General features: G+C 46.3%; 1 protein-coding gene across 4 annotated transcripts in view; it reads left to right on the top strand.

The window, feature by feature from the left end:
• GGT7 (gamma-glutamyltransferase 7) overlaps positions 1–19,682 on the top strand; it is a 53,673-nt gene that overhangs the window by 13,844 nt on the left and 20,147 nt on the right. For all 4 annotated transcript variants that reach the window (XM_039499240.1, XM_039499241.1, XM_039499243.1 and 1 more), the window contains 6 exons: positions 630–781; positions 4,092–4,209; positions 5,464–5,531; positions 6,698–6,771; positions 8,840–9,033; positions 18,591–18,678. In XM_039499240.1, coding sequence (XP_039355174.1) covers positions 630–781; positions 4,092–4,209; positions 5,464–5,531; positions 6,698–6,771; positions 8,840–9,033; positions 18,591–18,678 — 694 coding nt within the window. The remainder of the gene's footprint in view (positions 1–629; positions 782–4,091; positions 4,210–5,463; positions 5,532–6,697; positions 6,772–8,839; positions 9,034–18,590; positions 18,679–19,682) is intronic.

Below are 19,682 nucleotides of genomic sequence, written 5' to 3'. Positions count from 1 at the left end.
GCTGCAGGGGTTGTGTTTAGGTGTGTGCACGGGGATGGGGGGCCCTGCTGCAGGGATTGTGTTTGTGTGAGGATGGGGCCCTGCTATGGGGGTTGTGTTTAGGTGTGTTGGGGAAATGAGGGCCGTGCTGTGGGCATTGCTTGTGATGTCTGCCTTGTTGTTTTCTTAAGTTTTGTATGGGATTTTGAAAACGTACAAAACATGAAGAGGTTTGAGTAGAACAAAGAGGCCAGCTGTTCTCAGCCCTGTCCAGGTGCCAGTTGTGGTTGTGACATAACATGGTATATCTAGGGCTAGAGCGTGGCTGTAGGAACGACTGGCTGAACTAGAGCATTTGGCACTTCACCGGTAGCAGTGGCTGGAGGCCTTTTGTCTAAGGAGAAGTCAGGCCGGCCAGTCTCAGCTGCAGCATGAGGAGTGACGTAGTCAGGAATCCAACTGCTCAGCCATTTACAGGTCAATACCAACCCCTTGAATTGCACACGGACACAAACCATCTGCAGCTGCCCATGTTCGTTATGGGCCCCAGACCAGGCCCTGCCATGGGCTTGAATGCGAGTGTGGGAAATGCTCCTTCTGCCAGCAGATGGCGCTGCCTTTCTCCTACCGCATGGCTTTGCTTCTCCTAGATATTCCACCAGGGTGCCGTGGTCACCGACGCTGCCCGCTGCACGGCGCTGGGCATTGAGGTGCTCAACAAGCAGGGATCCTCAGTGGACGCAGCCATCGCCGCAGCTCTGTGCGCAGGAATAATCAACCCCCACACGTCCGGCATCGGCGGGTAGGTGCAAACCGGTCGCTGTGCTCCCCTCTGCTGAGAGGGCCCACTTGGTGTGGTGGCGTGCTGAGGGAGCAGAACCAGGAGGGCAATGGGGCCGGTGTCGGGCCAGGAGTCTGGTCAGGCAGGTGGTGCAGAGCTTTGCCAGGGAGCCGAAAGGAGTTCCTCTCTGTGCTGCAGCCCTAGGGCTGCCCTGTGCTCTGGGGATGGGCACGGGAGGAATTGGGATCACAAAGTGTCATTCGACTCCGTGCTTCTCGCCTCCTTTGTGCACCTGCCGGCTGGCGATGGGGAAGGCTTCCACTGCATCCTCATTATAGGGATGGAGCCCGACGAGCCCTTCACAGCCTTGAAAGCAGGGGAGAGGCTACAAAGATCCTTCTCCTCTGTGTGCCTCTAGACAAGGTTGGCCACGCTCTGTCCTGGCTCTTCCTGCGCACAAGGACTGCTCAAGGCTAGTGCTGATGATGGTGTTAGCCTCCCCAAAGGGAGAGGGCTATGACCTTACCCCCTCTGCAGCCGCCAGCAGAGACAGGGGAGTGTGGGGAGAGTTCTTGGGAGCCAGGCTGACACATGCTGCCCTGAGTCATGCATGCTGCTTTTAAGATCTTCTGCTGCGGAGGTTTGCCATTGCACCACCCCAGCACAGGTGCAATTGAGTCCTTATTCTAAACTATCATGCTGGATGCTGGTGGGGAGGCAAGGGTGGCTACCAAATCATTGTGACAGTGGTAGACCAGATCCTTTCTCCCATCCTTCTGGCTGCTTTGCATTGCTAAGGTGGGCCAGTGGCAGGAGAGAGGCATGGCTGGAGTGTGCTGCACTCTGATGATCCAGGACCAGTTGAAGGGTTCCCAGAAGGCAATTCCAGCAAGCACAAGCTAGAGCAGCCCTGAGTCTGCTCTAGCATGTGTAGGGGTGGATCTGGCCCCCAGGATCGGGAGAGATTAAACAGGGGTGGAATGCTCCCTATTCCCCTGCCCCAGGCATGCTGAGTGGATCTGTCCTGGTGTTTTTTGGAGAACCGAATAAGATTTGTTACACCTGTAAATCATGGCCCTATTTCAACAGCAGCAGCGGCATGTTGCTATATGGGCGTTCCCTCAACTCCTGGTGGGACAAAGTGAATGTAAGGAGATCTAAACTGGAGGAATGTGCAGAGTGAGGGGGCTGGAGGAAAGTGCCAACTGCACCATCTTGGACTTCATGTGACCTCCCCACCCCCGAGTCTAGCCTACTGCCTGGAGCTGCTGCCTCCCTTTGGTGTTAGTTTCGAAAGACGTTATGCAAGTGAGACTTGAACCCTGCGCTTGCCAGGACACCAGGAAGTCCCAGGGAATGTTACATAAATGCTGTCACCTGATAATGTCTCATCAACTCGGATTTGAGAATCTTTTGTTGTAAGTGGAAACCCTGGTTTGATCCCAAAGCCTGTTACTAAATCTCTGTTTAGGATTAAAAAAAAAAACCGAACAAACCACAAATGGATGGACTAGTTGGGAATGGATTTAGGAAATATGCAATTTACCCAAGACTTCTAAGGCACAGAGTTCCTGTGTTCTAATTGGGGATTAAAGCATCAAGTGAACAACTAAATTTTAAACCAACGTGCACAAATAATTAGCTATTGGAACAATGTACCATGGAATGTGGATTCTCCATCACTTGCAGTCTTTCAATCAAAATTAGTTGCCCTTCTAAAATGTGCACTGGTCCAACCACAAGCTTTAGGGATTGATGCAGGAATCACTTGGTGAAATCTGTGGTCTGTGTTACGGAGGAAGTCGGACTAGGCTGGCCTTCGAATCTATGAGCAATAGTCAACAATAATGAATAATCTCACTTTCAAAAAAAGCTTCAACATTTTTGATTCTGAAGGTGTTATTAGTTTGAACACTGCTGGTTCATCACCTTCCTCTCTACTGTCTCACACCTTTCTTCATGATCTCCCCCACCAGGTTTTAGTTGTTAAACTTGTAGATGTATTGTAATGGTTTCAAATGCATGCTAGAATGTGCCCATTATGACATGTGAGCCTCTGAGTACTTGGGTCACTAAATGTGAAATGATTCCTGTGATCTCAACTGCAGCAGAACAGGCCACATTGTACACACAGAAGCATGATTTCCTAGGGTGACACAAGCTCATTCTTGATCTGAATGTTTATTCTGGAGCCCGAGTGTGGTAGAGATTATAAATAAGTCATTTCTTGGATGAAACTGATTTCTATTGGGTCATATAAACAGTTAGGACACAAAGAGCTGCTATATTGGGGTAAGGGAAGGTTGTATTGAAGGAACCTGGTAAAATCCATAGTTGAACAAGTCCCTGTAATTACTCTGTTGGAAAGTGGAGTTGCATTGTTGTTTGTATAGCCGTAGAAGTCAAGAAGAGGGCCCCATTGTGCTAGGATGTATGCACAGGAGAGACAGTCCCTGCCCCCAAAAGCTTACAATCTAAACAGAGAAGACAGGCAAAGAATGGGAGAAAGAAAGTGCTGTCCTCCCTGTTTTATAGAGGGGGAACTGAGACACAGATCTGGGGTCTTAGCCAAGATCTCACAGGAAGTCTGTGACAGAGCTGGGAAGTGAACTATGGTCTCGTGAATCCCAGTCCAGGCCTTCACACCAAATCCTGCTTTTCCCTGTGGGCATCTGCCAAGGACATTGGGATTTTCCCTGTTCTGTAAATTATTAAGAGTGCTGACTAACTGTATTTTGTGTGTGTTGTGCAGATAATAGTGATGCTTAACAAATGACCAGTCATCATCGGCGTTAATAAGGATTCCAGAACAAGTTAGAAATAGGCTCATGCAGCAGCTTTTAGATCTGGATTTTGTACACCCCCATGTCTGAGCTGAAGTGTTTGGAGCCAGTACTTTGCTCTGGCCCACTCTGAAAATAGGGCCATTTTCAAAATGTGGACCTTGCTTTAGATTTCAAATACACCCCCTTTCCAGGGTTTTGGCTTGTGCTCACCTGTAGATCAAATGTGCTCATCTTACAAATCCAAGATCAGAGATTGGGATCTGAAACGCAGACTGAGCTCTTTCCGCCTCCTATATCATCACCGGTGATAAAGATTCTGTCACTGGCATCAGCTAACGGATAAGGTGAAGTTGCACAAAACGGAACAGCCTCCAAGTCACTCTCCCTGGCTGTGATGGTTTTGCCTGCCTGCCAGGAGTAAATGTTAGTGTGCGCCCATGAAGTCAGCAGAATGGGGTACAGGCTCACAGCTGCATTAGTAAATGCTCGGGGAGTCCAGTGGACAGCAAGGAGCTCTGTATGCCCAATGTGCTCTTCCTTTGCAGTGGGGGAGTAATGCTGGTCCACGATATCCGGAAGAACAAGAGTCAGGTGATTGACTTCCGAGAGACAGCCCCCTTTGGGATCCAGGAGGAAGGCCTTCGGAAGGCCTGGGAGCTGAAGGTGGGCTGGAGAACCTTTATATTTTCTTTTCGTGGGGCTTCCTTGCTAACGTTCCCATGTCTTCTCCTTCCAGTTCCCACTAACCCTGATTCCCGGCAATAATGTATGGGCAGCGAGTGGTGGGATGCCTGTTACTCAGAGGGGAATTTAGCCTGGGTGAAAGGTGCTGGCGTATCAAATCCCCTCTTCACAGAACAGATACAAACACAGGTCAAGCATCCTCATCCCCACACCGCTCCTCAGTCCGACTCTGGAGCCATTCGTTCCAGGGCTGAGAGGGGAGTTCGGTCTCCATGGTCCACTCTCCTGAGCCTGCCAACAGCAGGGGAGGGTTTGTCAGTCCTGATGGTGGTTTTTGTAACTGACTACGAGGAGCTCTAGGTTTTTGTCCACTAGGAGCTGAATGGAGATTCACCCACTTGTTCTTCAGAGGCCACAGAACACTTGCGTGATGACAACCATCACATCATGATTGAGCCAGCCCAGATTAGCCCTGGTGGCCTAGAGGGGAAATGTTTCATGTGCAACGTAGAAATCCCTTGAGCCAGCAAGTCTGACTGGAAATGAGTAAACTGAGTCATGCTTGGGGATAAGGGAAATTAAGTAAGAACAGTCTACTTCGGAGAGTGAGATATCAAGGAGATAGGCGCCTGAGGGTATGTCTACATGGCAAAAACCCGGGTAGTGGCGAGTTTCAGAGCCTGGGTCTACAGATTTGGGCTCACACCATGGAGTTGAAAATAGCCATGTAGACGTATGGGCCTGGGCTCTGAAGCCCAGGGAGGGGGCTGGGTTTCAGAGCCTGAGTGTGAATGTTTGCATGGCTATTTTTAGCACCATAGCACAAGCATCACGAGCCAGAGGCTGTAGACTCAGGCTCTGTGACTCTCTGCTGTGCGATTTTTTTTTATTATTTTTTTTTGCCATGTAGACATACTTTTAGAAATATCCAAAATGTTAGACAGATAAATAGCAAAGGCTGCATGTCACGGGACTGAGTTCATCCCATTGGCATCATTGGGGTTACATCAGGAATGAATTTGCCCCACTTTCTTCCCAAAGGCTTTTACTCCTTAACTGTGTTGTCACCAACCCTTGTACCTAAATTTCTGGCATCTTTAGCGTCTTTCACTTCATATGGAAAATATGCTAAGACCCTTCTGTATGACGAGCAATGGCCTCTCCTTTATGGTAATTGGAGACAGTGTTCTTAGGATGACTTGACTCTTCCTTTCTGTGCTTTCTTTTGTCCAGCCGGGTCTCCTGGTGGGGGTGCCAGGCATGATACAAGGGATGCACAAGGCACATCAGTTACATGGAAGGTAAGAATATTTCATATGGTTTAGCTCTGCACAGAGTGCACTCTACTGAAAGGCGTTGCAGGATAAAACACCCACTTATTCCAACTTGTCAGCTGCTCACGCTGTAATCTCTGGTCAGTGGCAGATTCAGCTCTAGTGTGGGTTCCATGGCCATAGGATCTTGCTGTTGGCAGGACCCTGTAAGCTCTGCCCCCCAGCTCACCCTGCAACAGGACTCTCTTGATATTCTTGGATAGGCTACTGATTCACTTTCCCTTGGGACATGTTGTTTTCCAGGTCTCTCTCTTTGAAGTGCAGCACTTTTATAGCACTTTTTGTCCCTAGTGCACTTCACAAACACTGGCTGGGGTTTTCAGAATTTCACAAATGCAATCACAGGACTGATTTGCATGTGCAGTTATCATAGATGTGCCTGCAGTCGCAAGTCTATGGCCCAGTTTTCAGATGACCTGAGCACTTCAACTCTCATTGAATTCAGTGGCAGCTAAGGGCATTTGAGCCCTGTGAAAACCAGACCACAAACTTAGATAAAAATCTAATTAACTAATAGAACAGATTGATTTTGTTACCCCCTCATTTTCCCCCCCTCCAAAAAAAAAAAAAAGAATGTTTGGCCAAAACAAAACATTTCATTTTGGTTTCAATTTTCTGGGTTTTCGACAAAGAAATTAAAATTGAAAAGTTTGGGATCCATCTCTTTCTCTCTGCCATTTGCAGGGGAAAAATAAGCAAGGAAGTGAGTTTAAAATGAAAACATTTTTTTGTCAAAACCTGATTTTTTTTCTGGTTTTCATTTTCTAAACTGCAAAAATTTTCAAATGAATTTTTTTTCCCGCCTCATTCAAAAACGATCATGGAAAGTATTGTGTTTTCTGATCAGCTCTACTCAAGGAATCCTCTCACCCACCCCTGTGCAGTAGATCAATCTTATTACCTCCATTGTATAGATGGAACATGGAAGGGAGGTGTTAAGTGACTTCCCAAGGCTACAGAGAGGGGGGCAGTGTCTCAGTTCTGTTCTCTGGCTGCAACAAGGAGACTTCCAACAAAACATACCCTGACTTTACCCCTGTCCTAACCCCAGTGCTAGTCCCCTGAAGACGGCTCTACTTTTACTGTGCTCCATTTCCAATGCAGATTTCTCTTTGTGTTTTCTTCTTCGCCAGACTCCCATGGTCAGAACTTTTGGGTCTTGCTGCCAACATTGCCCAGGATGGATTCAATGTCACGCATGACTTGGGTGAGCACCTTAACGCAGCAAAGGGTTCCTATGTGATGTATGCCAGGAAGTATTTCCTCCGGCATATGTTAAGGAAGAAGGGGGCTGCATTTATGTGTTTGGAATGTGGATGGGAATTTAATGCTCTTCAGACAGGGAAATGCACTGCATCAGGGTTAGAAATCTGAACAGCAGAGAATGAAAGATCCAGAGTGGATCTTTCCTAGGTGGACTCTTTGGTTTGGGCTGATCTCTCGTTAGAAATAGCATGTTGGAAACATGGAGTCAGATCCTGCGCTATTGGAGTCTCTGGGAGTTCTCCCATTGATTGTGCGGACGAGTGCAGTGCAAATCAATGCATCTATCTAATCTAATCTGGCTTGTTATTGAGACACCTCTCACCCTAATGTTCAAACACGTCTTTCCCATAATTTTCTGGGTGGACACTCCTATGCTACCATTAGACTTTTCCTGAACTGAAGCTGGAGTCCTGATTCACTTTACATTGGCACATTCACTAGAGCATGGCCCCTCTGCTGGGGAGGCTGCAGATGGCCAGACTGTGTCAAAAAGGGTCTGTCTACACTGCAATTAGACAGCCACAGCTGGCCCGTACCAGCTGGCTTGGACTTGTCGGGCTCAGACTGCGGGGCTTTTTAATTGTGGTGTAGACATTTGGACTCAGGCTGTAGCCTAAGCTCTGGGACCTTCCCACCTCACAGAGTCCTAGAGCTCGAATGTCTCCACCTCAATTAAGCAGCCCTGCAACCAGAGCCCCATGAGTCTGAGTCAGTGAGCACAGGCCAGCTACAGGTTTTTAGCTGCAGTGTAGACATACCCAAAGAAAGCTGACCTGCTGGAATGGAGCATGATTAGGGGTATGGAACAGCTTCGGTCTGAGGAGAGATTAAAAAGACTGAGACTTTTCAGCTTGGAAAAGAGATAATGAAGGGGGAATATGCTAGAGGCCTATACAATCTTGACTGGTGTGGAGAAAGTGAATAAGGAAGTGTTATTTACTCCTTCACATAACCCAAGAACTAAGGGTCACCCAATGAAATTACTAGGCAGCAGGTTTAAAACAAACTGAAGGAAATACTTCTTCACACAATGCACAGTCAACCTGTGGAACTCATTGACAGGGGATGCTGTGAAGGCCAAAACTATAACTGGGTTCAAAAAAGAATTAGACAAGTTCATGGAGGATAGGTCCACCAATGGCTATTGGCCAGGATGGGCAGAGATTCAACCCCATGGTCTGACGTGTTGCTAGCCTCTGTTTGCCAAAAGCTGGGAGTGGATGGCGAGATGGATCACTCGATGATTACCTGGTCTGTTCATTCCCTTCTGAAGCACCTGGCATTGGCCACTGGCAGAAGACAGGATACTGGGCTAGATGAACCATTGGTCTGACCCAGTATGGCCATTCTTATGTTCTTATGAGCATTGGTAGCAGGCAGGGACTGCGCTTATACTGGGCATTCCTATGCTGCCTCTAGCAGTGGAGTTCTTAGTGGATGGAGGTCAAGGTGCAACAGGCCAGGCTGGAAGAGCAAGAAGAAAATTAGACCTTCTAGTGCCAGCCACAGTGCGTGTGGATCTACTGGTCCAACTCCAGGCAGGAGACTTGCACACTTATGCTTGCCTTTATGTTCATGCATCAAACACTCTCCGTACACAATGTGTGAAAGTGCACTATGTGCACTCAAGCGTGCACAATGCAGACCAATATGTCTTTCCCAAGGACACACAGCAAATCTGTGGCAGATCCAGCAATGCAATCCTGACCCCTAATCCAAATTTCACGCTATAGCCACAAGACAACCCATCTCCTACTGTTGACTGGTCACATGATGATCCTATTGCCCTCATGATCCATGACTATCTGTCACTTTTCAAAGAGGGCAATGGATGGGAATCCCTCTCATGTTCACACACACACACACCTCTCTTAACAAACCAGAGAGCAGAACTATACAGGCTGCAGATGCATCATTGGCGGCCATCTTCTTCAGCTGGTCTCTGAGGGTGATCTGAATGTCCTAGGTGGTCTCCTCCTGTAACACCGCTGTTACCTTTCTTGCTACAGCCAGAGCTATCACCGAACTGAAGGAGCTGAACTACTCTGACAAATTCAGAGAGACTTTCCTTCCAGATGGCCAGCCTTTGTTGCCTGGAATGTTTGTGAGGCGAGTCGATCTAGCCACCATTTTGGATCTCGTTGGCTCAGAAGGGGTCTCGGCCTTCTATGATGGAAACCTAACCCAGGAGATCATTACTGAGGTGAGCTATGTCTGTACTTACCTGCACATGGATTATTGCATAGTTAGTGCAACCTAGCACAGATAATGGTGCCACCTAGCTGTTCCTTGTTTTAAATGTGGACGGACGCATCTTGAGGGTGAGCAGTACCCAGTTTTGACTTGAGTGATTAAAAATAAAAATTTGGCGCTCAGTTTTTCTCCCACCTCTGTGTAACTCCATTGACTTCAGTGCAGTTAATCCAATTTAAACCAGGGTAAGTGACCAATGAAGCGGCGCTATCACCTATGAAAGTGAAATCTACTCTTTCCTCTATCAAAATGTCCCAGAGAAACTACAGAAAGGATCTAATTATCTTAAATTCGATAGGTTTTTACAATCATGTCTGGAGAACCCCATTTGTTTAATCCCTATTACATTTGATAGGACTAGTCTGTAAGGATTGAATGGTTAAAGTTTTGGAGGAAATTTAGGTCCTAGGAAAAGTGCTGGAAGGCCTTAGAGAACAATCCTCCATTTGACCACCAAATTTAGTGGCCAGTTAGTGGGTACTAACTGGCCACTAAATTATGCTACTAACTCTTTGCACACCAAAAAGCTATCAGACAATAATGACTTTCAGTCAGTAACAGCTTTGGGGTATTTGAACTGGGGATCTTGAGGTGAAAGTCCTCACCATGAAGACCCCATTCCCTGAACCTTTTCAAAGCATTTGAGTCAGAGTCACAACCATAGTTAATGTAGCCAGATTTTCCCTGGTGAGCACTGATGTGGTTTTGTGTAAGTTGCTGTTGAGAGAGGTGCCAGTGCTACCCAGCCTTTGCCCACACTCACAATTCATTACTCAGCTGCTCTGCTTTAGTTTTGTTATGTTAGTAACTTCTATAGACAGGAGATTCCTGCAGTCCTATAAATACAGGCTTGATTTATAAAGGAGGGAGCATTATCTTTTGGTTAGAACACTGAACTATGAGTCGGGAATTCTGGGTTTTCTCCTGGGCCTTGCCATTGCCTCACTGCGTAACCTTGTGCAAGTCACTTAGGCACCAACTTCCCCAGCTGAGATCAGTGGGATGTACAAATGCCTAGCACCTCTGGAAATCAGGCCAGAGGGTCTAACGCTGGATAACCAAAATTAGGGGGCTCTTTTGAAAATATGGGGCTTAATCGCTCTGTGCCTCAGTTTCTCCATCTGTAAAAGGGAGATGGTAAGCAGGGCTGTTGTGATGCTTAGCTAATGCTTTTTAAATGCTTTGGGATTCTCAGCAAACGGCACTAGGGAAGCAGCATGTATTATTTTTTGCCATGCTGATACATAAACAAGAGGTCATGATAGCCTGTGGTCTCAGAGCCTGTGCTCAATGACTCATTCAGCTATTCAGTCACCATCTTGGACTGCTCTGAGCTGCGTTCTACTTGCTGTAATGAGGCTACCATGTTCAGAAAGTTCTCTGATGCCCCCTCTGCTTCAGCAGCGCCACAGTGGGAAGGGAGGTCTGAAGAAAAGGAACAAAGATGAAAAGTTCCAGTTTCTAAGTGACTTCATGTTTAAAATTGCTGCACTGCAGTGCTAACTTACACCACATATTATGGGATTGCCCTATGATCCGTCTTTTCTGGACTGAGGTAAATAGTGAAATTTCTTTCTCTCCACCCGAGTGGAAATGCAGGCTGGCCACACCACCCTAGCCTAACCAATCCATCTTGGAACCTCAAATCCTTGGGGAAAAATGTGGGCTTCACAGAGCTCTGATCAGAGCCAAATGTTTAATTCGACCTGGTGGCAGTTCCTAAGTGCACCCAGCCATCGCAGAATGGTGCTCGGACTTGGGGAGCCTGGCGACAATGGAACCAATAGATACGTGTATGGATGTATGGTCCCCATTTCTGGAAGTATCAGAATAATCATTTGAATTGCTCATTAGTAGGGCTCCGTGTCTGTCACGGATGTCGCGGAAGTCACGGATTCCGTGACTTTCTGCAACCTCCGTGACTTCTGCAGCAGCCAGTGGGGCTGACCCCAGGGTCACCCAAGCAGCTGGTTCCGGGGCCAGGTGCACTGTCTGCAGCTTGGACGGCCCTGGGCAGCTGGCCCCAGGGACCACCTGAGCAATGGCTGGTGCGGTTGGCCATGGGGACCACCCTAGTAGCAGCCCCCTGGGGTGTGCCCCCCCCCAGCAGCAGCCCCTCACGGCTCCTCCCACAGCAGCAGCCCCCCCCCCCGGACACCCTCTGCAGTAGTGCCCCCCGGGGAGCCCCGAGGCAGCAGCACCCTCCCGCCAAGATTTAGTCAGGGGTATAGTATAAGTCATTGATAGGTCACGGCTGTGAATTTTTGTTTATTGCCCGTGACCTGTCCATGACTTTTACTAAAAATACCTATGACTAAATCGTAGCCGCACGCATCAGGTAACCTTGTGTTTTGTAGTGCTCCCTGAGATCATAGTCCCCTCCCATCTTTCCAGTGTATCCCCTCCCTCTCTCCCTTTTCCCCCTCTCCTCTCTGTCTTATCATTTCTCTCCTACCTTCTTTTACTTAGTTTTGGGGCTTTTCTTAGGTCTTTTTCTTCCTCTTCCTTTTCCTGAAAAGGAATAATTCTGGCGATTAGCATATGATCTTTCTTTACAAAGAACTCCAAACTGGGGCTGAATTGCGAAAGCTTATGCTCAAAGCTTATGTTCTTTTTGCGGATACAGACTAACACGGCTGCTACTCTGAAAAATGACCATTGTTTCACAATATAGGCAAATCTCTTTAACCTGTCAAAGATTATTTTACTCTTTTGATCTTGCCTATCTTGTTTTAAAATCTGATATTGACTTTTTACTCCAGATTAGATACCTTTCTTCTCTTTGCTATTTTTGTTATCTTTGTCATCTGTGTTAAAATAAGCACTAAAGAATAAAGCACGTGCGCAAAAGCTGCACTTCCGGATTTCACTGGAGAGTGGTGATCCCTCCCATCTGACCCTGAAAGCTATTCCCTTCCCAGGGTTCCGTTCATTTTGCAAGTGTTCCCAAAATGCCATGGCCTGAGTGTGAAAAGCTGCTGTTTGTAAAGTAATCACACAGAACTGAACTTGCAACAAGTTCTTGGGCCTTTCTCCATATCTCCAAGAAGGGGGAACAGCTCACATCTCTATGCAGTGCTAATTCCTGTTTCGTTACCCACCCTCCCCCCAACCATCTGCTGCTGCAGAATTGCACAGAAGTGGCTGCCAGGCAAAGGGGGAGCTCTGTAAACAGGAGTAAAGCAAAGGATTGGGAGCACAAAAAAATATGCCAGGCAATGGAGTTAAGCTCCTGATTAAAGCCTACCCTGCACAGAAGAGCAAAGTACTGAGCTCACAGATAAGCTTAAAGTGGTTTGTTGTTCTGATTGAACAAACGACATTTAAGATGTGCAGTTGGGTAAGTCTGCAAGACACCGGATCCCTTTTTTTCCTCCTAATGCAGAAAGGCACAGGTGGGAAGAGTGTTGTTCTGGGAATTTGATACGACCTCTGTTTGTTTATCAAATGCCTGCTCCCCTTTGCATATCATTCACACACCTTTTGCCTGATTAGCAGCTGCTGTACTCAGTTTTATGCTGGTGTGACTCCACTGGGCTAGAGCCTCAGCTGGTGCAAGTCAGTGGCCAAGTGATTTCAGTGCCGCTACTGGAGTGTAACGCAGTTGAATTAGGGCCTTTATCTTTGGGGTGTATCTATTGCTTGGTGCAGGGAGTGGGGATTAAAACCATGGACCACGTTTTCAAAGGGGCAAGTGCAGGTGGGAATTTGCACATTTAGGCAGACGAGATGATGCGTACGCATGCTGCGCTGCATGTGAGTGCAAACCCTGACTTGCACGTGCCCTTCAGGCTATTTGTGCCCCAGATGAACATGCCCCGCATGGGAAAGCATTAACTCTCCTGCTCCTGTGCTTCATCTGTTAATGGTTCCACCTGAGCCGGTATCCCCTCGCTACGCTGAGTGGTTCTTTACGAAAAACCAGATCCCAAAACTGCAGAGTCTGCTTAGTCTGATCTTTGGGATGGAAAACCAAAGCACTAGCTAGAGCAGCCATGGGCCTGAATCTCGTACCACATCATACACTGGTGTCGCTCCATTGACGTAAGTGGAGTTACTCTCATTTATACAGACGTAAGTGAAGGGAGCCAGGCCCGTGTGTGTTTGGTTGTAAGAGTCCAAGGGTTTTGTGAGTACACACACTCCGACTTTAAGGCCAGAAGGGGCAATTATCATCTGCTCTGACCTTCTGTAAACACAGGCCATGGAATTTCATACAATCGCTCCTATAGTGAAGGGAGCTGCCCTTCCCTTCCCTGTCAGTAAGCCCTCTTGAGCCCAATAATTTGTATTTGAACTAGAGCATATCTTCAAGAAAGGCATCTGGTCTTGAGTCAAAGATGCCAAGTGATGGAGCATCCACCACATCTCCTGCCTTTCTGTCTTTTGTACTGACTGTGATGGGTTTCGCCAGGGTACAACCTGGAACTGAGGTACTGCGGAACCCTCTGGCATACCAGCCTGGGCTCCCTTACTCACTGTGATGCTGTGACAAGCTGCAGACTGCTCCCGGCCCTGCATTTACACAAACCTTTACACAGGCAGGGACACACCCAACTGCAGTTATATGAAGGCTTCTCCCCCCAGCTCCACAGCCTGGGATCCAGAAGCGCAGCTAGGGCAGGAGCAGGGGGAGTGGCTGCTCCCATTGAGCAGAAAAGTGGCGCCTTTTTAATTTTTACTCACCTGGCAGCACTCCGGGTGGTACTCCAGATCTTTAGCGGCACTTCGGTGGCGGGTCCTTCAGCTGCTCCAGGTCTTCAACGGCACTTCGGTGACGGGTCAGTTAGGGTTTTTCTTCTTTTTTTTTCCTTCGCGGCGGGTGGTGCCTTTTTTATGTGTTCACTCCCCCTGCTGCTAAAACCTGGCTTCGCCACTGCTGGGACCCCAGAGCTGAACGATCTTGCCCTGGTCAAAAGCCTGACCAGTACACGTTTATTACCCAGTCCGCCCCTCCCTCAAAGTGGAGAGGACAAAGCACCAGTTTTTATTGCTGAACAGATTCCCTCAAGCACTTCAAGCAAATCACACTGTTGTAGGTAAAAATATAAAACAGATTTATTAACTACAGAAAGATAGATTTTAAATTATTATAAGTAGTGAGCATACAGATCAAAGCAGATTACACTGGTCTACAATTTTTGAGACGTCGTCTGCTTCAGAGATAAAATGTGATATTTATTATGTATTTTGATGTGCTGAATTCAAATATGACAATTAAAACAACCGATTGGCTACTGTTTCTAAGATATTTAAGTTTTTACATTTGATGTCTGTGTATATTGTGTAGATAGTAGAGTTTTAATCATAAATTGTAAACCTAGGTCTTTTCATGTGTTTATGGTTGCTTTACATGATAATATTTCACCTGTCCTGTTTATGTAACACTTTAAAAATCAGCAAAAGGGTTATATAAATAAAATTTATTATGAAACAAAAGGCAAAAAACTATTATGTACATAGTTTAGTCCTATTCAGTGTCTACTCGGCGCTTCTTGGCTTGTCTCTTGTATTCATTAAATGGAGCATCTCTTGTCACTGTCCAGCAATAGTCTGCCAGCATTGATGGGCTCCATTTGCCCTGATAGTGTTTCTCCATTGTTGCAATGTCCTGGTGAAATCACTCGCTGTGCTCGTCGCTCACTGCTCCGCAGTTTGGTGGAAAAAAATCTAGATGAGAGTGCAAAAAATGTATCTTTAGTGACATGTTGCAACCAAGGCTTTTGTATGCCTTGAGGAGGTTTTCCACCAACAACCTGTAGTTGTCTGCCTTGTTGTTTCCGAGAAAATTTATTGCCACTAACTGGAAGGCTTTCCATGCCGTCTTTTCTTTGCCACGCAGTGCATGGTCAAATGCATCATCTCGAAGAAGTTCACGAATCTGAGGACCAACAAAGACACCTTCCTTTATCTTAGCTTCACTTAACCTTGGAAATTTTCCACGGAGGTACTTGAAAGCTGCTTGTGTTTTGTCAATGGCCTTGACAAAGTTCTTCATCAGACCCAGCTTGATGTGTAAGGGTGGTAACAAAATCTTCCTTGATTCAACAAGTGGTGGATGCTGAACACTTTTCCTCCCAGGCTCCAATGACTGTCGGAGTGGACAATTTTTCTTGATGTAGTGGGAATCTCTTGCACGACTATCCCATTCGCAGAGAAAACAGCAGTACTTTGTGTATCCAGTCTGCAGACCAAGTAAGAGAGCAACAACCTTCAAATCGCCACAAAGCTGCCACTGATGTTGGTCATAGTTTATGCACCTCAAAAGTTGTTTCATGTTGTCATAGGTTTCCTTCATATGGACTGCATGACCAACTGGAATTGATGGCAAAACATTGCCATTATGCAGTAAAACAGCTTTAAGACTCGTCTTCGATGAATCAATGAACAGTCTCCACTCATCTGGATCGTGAACGATGTTGAGGGCTGCCATCACACCATTGATGTTGTTGCAGGCTACAAGATCACCTTCCATGAAGAAGAATGGGACAAGATCCTTTTGACGGTCACGGAACATGGAAACCCTAACATCACCTGCCAGGAGATTCCACTGCTGTAGTCTGGAGCCCAACAGCTCTGCCTTACTCTTGGGTAGTTCCAAATCCCTGACAAGGTCATTCAGTTCACCTTGTGTTATGAGGTGTGGTTCAGAGGAGGAGGATGGGAGAAAATGTGGGTCCTGTGACATTGATGGTTCAGGACCAGAAGTTTCATCCTCTTCCTCTTCCTCGTCTGACTCAAGTGAGAATGATTCTGGTGCATCAGGAACCGGCAGTCCTTCTCCGTGGGGTACTGGGCGTATAGCTGATGGAATGTTTGGATAATGCACAGTCCACTTTTTCTTCTTTGACACACCTTTCCCAACTGGAGGCACCATGCAGAAGTAACAATTGCTGGTATGATCTGTTGGCTCTCTCCAAATCATTGGCACTGCAAAAGGCATAGATTTCCTTTTCCTGTTCAACCACTGGTGAAGATTTGTTGCACAAGTGTTGCAGCATATGTGTGGGGCCCACCTCTTGTCCTGATCTCCAATTTTGCAGCCAAAATAAAGGTGATAGGCTTTCTTAACCATAGTGGTTATACTGCGCTTTTGTGATGCAAAAGTCACTTCACCACAAACATAGCAGAAGTTATCTGCACTGTTCACACAAGTACAAGGCATCTCTGCTCACTTTGGCTAAACAGAAATGTGTCCCTTTGCAAAATCAAACACTGACAAATAAGAGAGCACGACACTGTATGATTTCTAGAGCTGATATAGGGCAATTTGTTCAGCAGAGTGATGTAAGCTCCGTTATGATTGCATCATCCATGACTTCTAGGAATAACATGATGCAATTCATATCATGTATGACGCAATACCAGCTTCAGATTGCATCATTCATTGTTTTGCCTAAAAAGCAAGTACTGTCCAAACCCAGTCATAGATTTATTCATAGATCCGGTCAAAGATGTATTTTAGTCATTTCTGGTTTAAATTGAGATCCCTTCCCTTTATAACTCACTTATCCTCCGCTATTCCCAAGTCAAGGGTCGTATATACTGACCCAATAGCATATCTTGAAAACTAGAGCCAATCAACAATTTTAAGCATCATTTTCATTCTCAGTGAGCCAGAATTAGTAAAGTTGGACTACATTTATTTCAGAAGCATTTTCGCTGTAGAGCAGTGTTACCTAAGAAATAAACAAAAATGTAATCTAAGCTTTATAAACTAGATAGGATTTGAATCAAGCAGTGTCTCACCCTGTTAGCTATATAAACAGATTATAGCTTTTGCAGACAGGAATTGTTCTGTCCTGCCTGGGACTCTTATTCTCGCAGTTCAATCTTTGTTCCTCAGGTTTTTTCAGGTGTTGTGTTGTAGGGTGAGTGAGGCCAAGTGATGATGTCACTTCCCCCTTTTATATCTTTCTCCAGCTTGCTGGAAAGATCTTTTGCTGGGACATGAGTCAAACAGTCTCCATTTGGGTATGTGCTATCTCTGAGAGGTTTCCATTGTATACAGTTCCTGGGGTAATCCTTGTAAGTGTTTGATTCTCTTCAATGGGCCATTAACATTGTTTGGCCTTTTTATTGTTGTACCTGAAAGGCTGCTTGTGGGTGTTCCCAACCTCACAACATGTTTCAGTGGCACATACAGAGCCAAACGTCATAACTTCATATACAGTGATAGCATATACAATTTAACAGGATATTAATGTTCAACAGATTGAAACTTTTAAAATGATCTCTCACAAGGCATACTGTGTACAAAACATATAATAATTATACCACCACGATGACTATGGGGCGCAGAGTGTCACACTGACATGGCCTCCATGGCAATATTATCTGCGCACCTCACAATATTTAATCTATTTAGTCTCACACCACGCCAAGGAGGTAGGGCAGTGCTATTAGCTCCATTTTACAGATGTGGGATTGAAGCTCAGAGAAGCTAAGTGACTTGCCCCGGGTCACACAAGAAGTCTGTAGCAGAGCAGGGCATTGAATCCAGGTTTCCCAAGTCCTAGTGCCCTAACCACTGGACCAGCCTTCCTCTCCTTGGCAATCTGTTCCGATCACCTTCACTGTTTAAAAAAATTGCATTTTCTTCCCAGAACCAAAACCCCACATCCAGACACTTCTGAGCAGAACCAGAGTTGAACATTTCACGTCATGCCTGTCTCTGCAGTAGTTCTGAGGCATAATTAATTAATTATTTGTCAAGCACTTTGAGATCCTCAGATGAAAAGCACTAGAGAAGGGCCCAAGTATCCTCATTATAATGATGATTACTGCAGAGGTATCTAATGGGCTCCAGGGCTGAGATGCAGGCCTCATTACTCCATGGCCAAGTGATATGTGCAGCAAGCAGTCTGTAGGAGGAGTTAAAAATAAAAAGAGCCAGATGTCCCTCTTTCACTGGCATTGCTATAGAGGAGAGGAGACTGAGAAATAAACAGGAAAAGAACCAAGGATGAAAGGAGAGAGAACTCTCTTATGCTGCAAGGAACCTGGGGGAAAGGTCTCTTTCGAAGAAGTGCATGCTCCGGAAAATGTGAGGAGGAAGACTAAAGGCACCGGACCAGATACATCCCTTGGGTCACTCCACAGAAGTCTGCAGAGCTGTAGCAGTGCCTGTCACCCCATCATGCCATGGAGGGAGATGCAGAGCTGTTTCATAGTGTCTATCACCTAGGCATGCTATAGGGGCTGGGCTACAGAACTTCTCAATGTGTTGACACTTGGGCGTAGGGGGAGGGACCAAAGCAGTTTTTAGTCATAAAGGATGGGATTTTCAAAGGAAACCTAAGGCAGTTAGGCACTCAGATTCCATTGAAATTCAGTGGGCTCCTAACTCCCTTAGGCTCTGAACACCACAGCCAAAAATCATAATAAGAGGCGAACAGGTGTTTAACCAAAGTCAGAATACAGTGTTGTTTACTGAGGTGGCAGGCTGACTGCAATAACTCATTGACTCAGCTGCTTTGATTTGCCCTGCCTTGCCCTTTTGTTCAGGTCCATAACTATGGAGGAGTCCTGTTAGAAGAAGACTTCATTAACTACAATGCTGTAGTGGAGAATCCAGTCCACACGGTGTATCAAGGTAAAGTGTCCTGACAGCCCTGCCTCTCCGGTGCACAGGCTGCTACATCCTATGGCACATGATAGCATCAGTTAGCAACTGTAAATCTGAACTGCCCCCCAAAGCCAGGGGAGAAGTGAGTGTGAGGCAGCAAAGCCACTAAGCTTAACCCCTGTCAAAGTACTGGCTTGTGTCCGCAGCGTACAGGTCCACCTAGGTCATTAAGACTGTCCCAGTCACCTTCCTGCTGCAAACTAGTGACTGTGATGCATCTCAGTAAGTTAAGAATACTTCCAGCATTTGACACAGGATCATGTTTTCCTTGACAGAACAAGCCTGTATTCTCTGATCCTCACTTGTGAAATATTGGCAAGCCCTCAGATAGCTTTGGGACTTGTGAAAGCAAGTGTTGATATTTTGATGTAACCTCATCACACAGAGCCACAACTTGACCATGTGTTGATGCCATATTGTATCCTGATGTAAGCCAGGGCATGTCATAGCCCAGGAGTTTTGTACAGCTTGCAAATGGCCCTTAAAGGTGATTTGCAAAGGGGAAAAACATGGGGTTATGCCCTTTTGAGCCTTTTTATGGTGGATAGAGAAGGCCTGAAGAGTAATTTTTTCCCCTGGTTTTTCTTTTACCGTAAAAATAACAGAACTGTGAAATCTGGTCATTCTGTTTTGCTGGAGGTCTTTCTTGGAGGAGCCACACATCCCTTAACTTCCTCAGTCTTTAATTGCAGGGGAAAGATGTTGACTCTTTTACAAATGACCCTTTCTTCTTTTTCTGCTCATTCGGACATTTGAGATACAGGTTTCTTAACAAAAACAAACAAAAGGTAAAGGGCCAGATTCTCAGCTAGTGTAGATCAGTGCATCTTCACTGGAGTCTGTGGGGTTGCATTGGTTTGCAGCAACTGGCAACCTGACTCAAAGAGTTTTAAACAAACTGAATACAAATCCCTTCCCTCACATTCAGTTGTCTTTTACTTCCTTGGACCTGTGAGGTCATAAACCTACAA

This window comes from Mauremys reevesii, linkage group 13, assembly GCF_016161935.1.
Source record: "Mauremys reevesii isolate NIE-2019 linkage group 13, ASM1616193v1, whole genome shotgun sequence".
NCBI lineage: Eukaryota > Metazoa > Chordata > Testudines > Geoemydidae > Mauremys > Mauremys reevesii.
This window is presented reverse-complemented; position numbering and strand designations above follow the sequence as displayed.